General features: G+C 38.9%; 1 protein-coding gene across 1 annotated transcript in view; it reads left to right on the plus strand.

Annotated features, from left to right (window-relative positions):
• Positions 1-5,634, plus strand: part of WASL (WASP like actin nucleation promoting factor) — a 50,703-nt gene extending 45,069 nt beyond the window's left edge. The window contains 4 exon segments of the mRNA XM_085218438.1: positions 363-554; positions 557-882; positions 1,471-1,579; positions 2,935-5,634. Of these exon segments, the coding sequence (XP_085074564.1) occupies positions 363-554; positions 557-882; positions 1,471-1,579; positions 2,935-2,996 (689 nt within the window). The 3' untranslated portion in view covers positions 2,997-5,634.
• Positions 5,635-6,376: the final 742 nt, after the last annotated feature.

Below are 6,376 nucleotides of genomic sequence, written 5' to 3' on the forward strand. Positions count from 1 at the left end.
CTTTCAAGTGCACTTGTTCCATGAAGGAAATTACTAACATAGTACCAAACTAAAATGAATGACCTGGATAGTATAGTGACTTCAATCTTTTTCTGTACTGCACTTGCTCCCTGCAGTGTTACTGCTTTTACAAGAGTTTGCAAAATAAATGACAGAGGCGAGCTGTATTCAACTTAATTTGGATTCATATAAGCACAGCTTATATTCAGTGATCTTCCGCTTATTCCAGGGTTGGTAAAACTTGTACATGCACAGAGATCCTTGCAAAAAACCAAGTCAAACCCTTTTTTCCTTCTTTTGCCAGTCTCTGAAAGACTTGAGAGTATTAAGTAACGTGATTGTTAAATTATCTTCTGTTTCAGCTCCACCACCACCACCACCGTGCAGAGGAGGACCCCCTCCGCCTCCACCACCACCTCCCCACAGCTCGGGCCCTCCTCCTCCCCCTGCTAGAGGCCGAGGGGCACCACCTCCGCCTCCCTCAAGAGCCCCAACAGCAGCACCTCCACCCCCGCCTCCATCTAGACCAGGTGCCGCCGTGCCCCCGCCTCCCCCAACAGGATGTATCCTCCTCCACCACCGGTGCATTCATCCTCTGCGCCATCCGGTCCTCCTCCGCCACCGCCACCACCGGTCAGTGGCTCATCTGCTCCCCCACCACCACCTCCTCCTCCGCCGCCTCCTGGTCCTCCTCCACCGCCAGGCCTTCCTTCAGAGGTCGATCACCAGCTTCCAGTTCCTGCAGGAAACAAAGCGGCGCTCCTAGATCAAATCAGAGAAGGAGCCCAGTTAAAGAAAGTAGAACAGAACAGTCGACCGGTGTCTTGCTCAGGAAGAGATGCATTGTTAGACCAGATAAGACAGGGGATACAGCTCAAATCTGTAAGTAAATGTTTCTCGTTTAAGTCCCCCTGGGACTTGCAGATGGCTGCAGTATTGCAATATGAATAATGACTTCTGGCCGTTTTTGAAATGATGCTTTAAACAGTACTACTGTATAAATGATTAGAAGGTTAATTTACTATGAATGAGTACTGATGCACGACATTATTCTTGTTTAGAAATTTCTCACTTTTCAGTAAAGCTTTAGGCATCCAGTAATGTTTGATTCCACAGTGCCATGGCTGTGAAGAACTTTTGCAAGAACTATCAAAGATTGCTGATGTCATGAATACTTCAGTCAAATCTTCTAAACATCTGCAGGGGATCAGTTAGGCAGTAACAGTACTGGAAGGCAACACTAGATGTTGTTTTTGTAATACTTCAATATAGACTAACTAAACTTATAGTATGGTAAAAGAATATAATTAAACTTCATATTTCGAGGTACACTTTTAACTCATAAAAGAAGTTGTAGTTTCAGTCTTCTTTGTGGCTGACAGTGAACTCATTGATTTTATAAGGTTTTTTGAGAAGCACACAGATTCTGTTTTGCTAATAGTAACAATCTAACGAGTCTCTTCTTCCAAGGTATCTGATGGCCAGGAGAGTGCACCACCTACACCTGCACCCACCTCAGGAATTGTGGGTGCATTAATGGAAGTTATGCAGAAAAGGAGCAAAGCCATTCATTCTTCAGGTAAGCCTGATGGAATTCTTCTCACCTCTGGGCATCAGTTTTTCAAGTGTTAACATCTCTAGTGAAGACAAAATTTGGGGAAAAGGCATGGATTTCCAGCATGCAATTAAATACAGAATGCTCTAGGCAGACCACTGCTGATGATTTGAGTGAGTGCTTTGTGCTACTTTCAATTACTGGTGTATAGTAGCTTGCAGCTATATTGAATTTAAAACCACTAATCAAAGTTAGGGTCCTATATAAAAAATTTCTTACAGCTGAGTTTTTTTGGAGTTATCTAAAATACTTTCCCAAAATGTTTTGAAAAGGTTTCTCACGATGTGTTTGTAGAACCCAGGGCCGTTGCAGAAACCTACACGCTTAAAACTGTGGCTTCCTGTGTGCTTTGGATGCCACCTGCTGGGTAACAAGCAGATAACTCATGACTCTTGACCAGTCCCATCCGAGTACTGAATCACTTTTTCAATCTTTAGTGCTTGGAAAACGTAAGGCTGGAAGATGATTTGCACTTCTCCTTGTAATACCAGTTTGTAATAAATGCAGTTCAGTAGCTGCAGTGCAACTACCATTGAGGTGCATCTCTTCCCTTTGGACTTTGCTACATGTTTTTCTTTAGAGCTGGCGTTAGTACCAGATCTACCCTTGCTGTCTGTGTACCATTTGACCATTAAATGTAGTTTAGTGGTTTGGTGCCCAGTGTTGTAATCTACATTGGTTCTTCATGCTAATTAAATCCTGGAAATGCTACATACAGCATTTCCTGGAAGGGAAAATGCTCTTGCAAAGGCATCACTTGTTTATATCATTAAAAATTTGCAGCGTGCAAAAACTATGATTGGAAGGCTGAATAAAGCTAACAAGTCTGACATTGAAGTTGTGCATTACACAATTTAGAATATTCCAGTAACCACAACAGTCCGAAGCTCACAAAAATATTTTTATCTGCTTCTATAGTAAACAGATGATATCCTGTTACAGAATAACCCTGAGATAGTGGTTCTTAGGTTCTAGAAATTAATCTGTCTTAAATTTAAAATTCAATCTGGAACAAGCTGGCTGGCTCTCGCGTTCTCTAAAAAGAAGTAGTAGAGTATGCAGTGAGAATTTGACTATTTCCTCTTGTATCCGAAAACAATATTTTTTTCCTATAGAAAGGATAAAGATTTAACTTTCATCCATTATCAGTCTAAACTGAATGCCACGTCTAGCAACCTTAAAATATTATATTATCAAATGTCTTGTCCTGACCTCCTCAAACTGCTTGTTCTTTTGTCAGAAGGCTCTGGGAACAATCAATAGCACTTCTGTGATGAGAATTTGATGCATGCAAGCATCTTGTTTTTCCTGTTTTTTAGATGAAGATGAGGATGAAGATGATGAAGAAGACTTTGAAGATGATGACGAATGGGATGATTGATCATATATTATATTATATATATATTTTTTAAGGTGAATGATATACTAAACACTACTTTCTGTCTATGGATTCTGTAAAATTATTATGTAAATGTTCTACCAATTTGCTGTATATTTTTGTTGCCTTTTGCTTTTTTATTAATCTGTGCAATACCTCATTTAATCTGTAAAGGTTTGTCATAATCCTCTACAAAGCTACTCCCTGTTAATGTGTGCAAGTTTACACCTGAATGATCATGTACATGTGAATACTTTCCATTCCATCAGTAAGGGAGTTTAAATGTAACATGTGAGACTGACAAAAACCTTAATGTAATTTAGTTATAATGCAAGAAGGAAAACACTATTTTCATACCCTACTTTTTCTGTATCTAAATTTTCTTATTAAAACCTAGTATAGCACTATGTTCTTTAAGTGATGCAGCTCTTAGTTTATTTAGCCCCTTCATTTCAAATGCAATGCTACTTGAATGTTGAGGCTGTTTTAATACTATTGCATGGTTTCAGATACATCACAACATTGCAGTTCAAATCTTAGCAGTATACTTTTTGTAAAACAAAATCACCACAGAAGTGCACAGCTAGTTGTGAAGATTGCCTTGCCCTAACTGTAGCAATACTGACTGCTGCCGAATAGCAGGAGTAGCTGAATACTTCAATTAGGGAACTCTCCATCAGAATTAAACAGGATGGCTTTCTGTTGTGATACAGGCATCTTTGATGCAGACCGGTTCAGTCCTTTTTTTTTTTCCTAGTTCTTGACTTTTCAGAATGAAGAAATGTAAATTACTGGGGGCTGTACTGAAGGCTCACAATTGCTACAGTTTGATTTATTTTTAAAATCATTTTTATGTGGTTTTCAAGCTGAAGGGCTGCGTTTAATGCTTGCTTCAATAATGTTTAATTACTTTTAAAAATTTGTAGGGCATTGGTGTACTAATAAAGCAAACATAAGCGGGATTACTTTGCAGTCTTTGTGTTATGGTACATGGCAAATACTGAAACACCAGTCCTACATCCAAAAAGCTGGTAAGCCATTAACTCACAACATATGGTTTGACGACATACTGAAACTTCATGGCAATATTCTGTTTTCATACAGACTTGGCTTTAAGACCAAGGGTTGTGATGAAGATCAAGACCCCTACTCACAGGAGTAGTATTTGAATAAGTGGATGGACAAAAAATTCTTATTTCACAGCTTGAACATTTATACGTTGTACTTTGTAGTGCAGTGAGTATCGGCATATCTGCCTATTATAAAATACTAATCTTGGCTAAGTGGGTATTTAATATCTGCAGCATTAATTACTGTACTTACTGTAATTTTCAGGTAGAATTTTTTTTTTTAAATATACATCTGACACAGAATGTTTAGTTAAGTCGGTCATATTTGGAACATAGTTAATGCATAGTGTCTTGGGTCCTTGACTGTAGTCAAGGTATCAAACTCGATTTAAGTTATCAGAATTGTATTGACTGAAACCCAGTGATGACCTGATGTTGGCAGGCTGGACCTGCACGATATGGCTTGGATTTCTAACCCAGTGATAGCCTAGTCTCTAGTGAATTAATTTAGTCATATGAGAAGAAAGGAAAGTTGCTTAAAAGTAGTGGGAGAAGTAAGGTTGTAGTTAAATTATTCAGAGGATGCTAACTTCCTTCTGAGAGTAATTTAAGCATATAACATGAGGAAAAAAAATCCAAGTGGTCTGATTTTCTTGCAGTAGCTTTCTCAATGCCCTCTGCTGCTGGAAACACTTTCTACTAGCTTTGCTGCTCTAGTGGCTTGAATGTTGGATCGTAGCTGGAGGTAGCTAATGGCAGTGGAGTTAAGAACCTGTGTAGGAGGAGGAAAGTACTTGGATGGCTTCTATATAACTTCTGGCACTGCTCCTTCATGTTCTAACTGCATATAGGGCATTTTAAATTAAGCGGATGAGGCCTAGAGGATTTCCTAACATGTTACTTACTAGACATGTTTAGCTGTTATGTTCCCAGAGCTGGAATTTATGTAATATAGTTGGTAATTAAGCGTCACAGTTCATTTATCAATTTTCTCTTCCAGGTTTTGGGAGCTCTGAAGTTATGTTACTGAGTAAAACTTTAATTTGTAGATACTGGCCAAAGAAAGCTTTTGGTTTTTCATTTCTTTCTCTTCATGCGAAAAGTACACTCACATTCTGTGGTGTCCAGGCTAATACTTACTTTAAAATAGTGTATGTACATGATAAATTTCAGGCATACAGACTGCAGTGGCAGTTAAGTTAGTCATAACTGCATGCTTCAGCACTCTGCTACTTGCACTGTGAGCAGAAGATAACATTTCACGATGCTGGTGCATTGTTGCTAAACATTGTAATGAAGGCCTCTCTTCTATATATTCTGGTTAAATGACTGTCCAGATAGCCTTAGCAATTAACCAACTAGCATGAGGCTTTGTATTTCAACACTCTATGTGCATAGACAATTTCAGCTAGCCACTTGTATGTATGGAATCCGTAAGAACTTCTCAATCATTCAGTTCTCCATTTATCAAACTGAAATTTTTAGTATGTGAATTTTTGAAATGTACAGTGAATAGGATGTTGCACTGGTGGCAATTCATCATGGAGCATAATAAAATTAATTTGACCCAACTAGTGTAAAACTGTGTGGTTTGTAAGTGCTAACTATGGCACAGCTTTTAAAATAGATGTACATCTTGCTTATCCACTTTAAAAGTAGTTTGGGTTGCCTAGTCAAGTTCACAAAGCAGTAAATAGCGACTGTCAAATTGCAGTAGTTTTCGTGTCTGGAAAGTTGGATTGTGCTAGTGAGTAAACACAATGAATAAGAATGTGGCACCCTCTCCTCCTGGCAGATCTCACAGCTGCTCACAGCTCCTCTGGAAGCAGCTACTGCTGGGGGCAAGTGCAATAATACAGCAATATTTCAAGGTCAAACAAACTTGGCTTTGTTAATCCAGCATGAGTACTAACTGGTTAACTCTTCTCAGTGTTGTGACTGTGACTTATAAGGTTTTTACAGATGTCAATCCTCAGCTAGTATGCTGCAGTGCTTGGGCTCGAGGTGCTTCAGCCTGCTTCCTCTTCTAAAGCACCTGAAGGGCACCTGGCATTTCACATTTTTTACCTGGTGTGTGCTGTATTCTGAAGCTTATTGCTGCTCTGATGTTCAGCCTGTAAGTGGAGAGCAATTTGAAACTGTTACTTATTAATTCAACACTTTCTGATTTTCTCTTAGTTCGGTAAACGAACTTTAAAAATGCTTTTGAAAAGAGGCTGTTATTTTTTTAATGATTTTATTTGACAGTGGTTTACTTTCCTAAGTGAGACGTAGTTGAAGAGGAGAAAGGAGATGCTCTTTTGTTTTTAAGGC

The sequence above is a fragment of the Meleagris gallopavo genome, chromosome 1 (assembly GCF_905368555.1).
Source record: "Meleagris gallopavo chromosome 1, MGAL_WU_HG_1.1, whole genome shotgun sequence".
Lineage (NCBI taxonomy): Eukaryota > Metazoa > Chordata > Aves > Galliformes > Phasianidae > Meleagris > Meleagris gallopavo.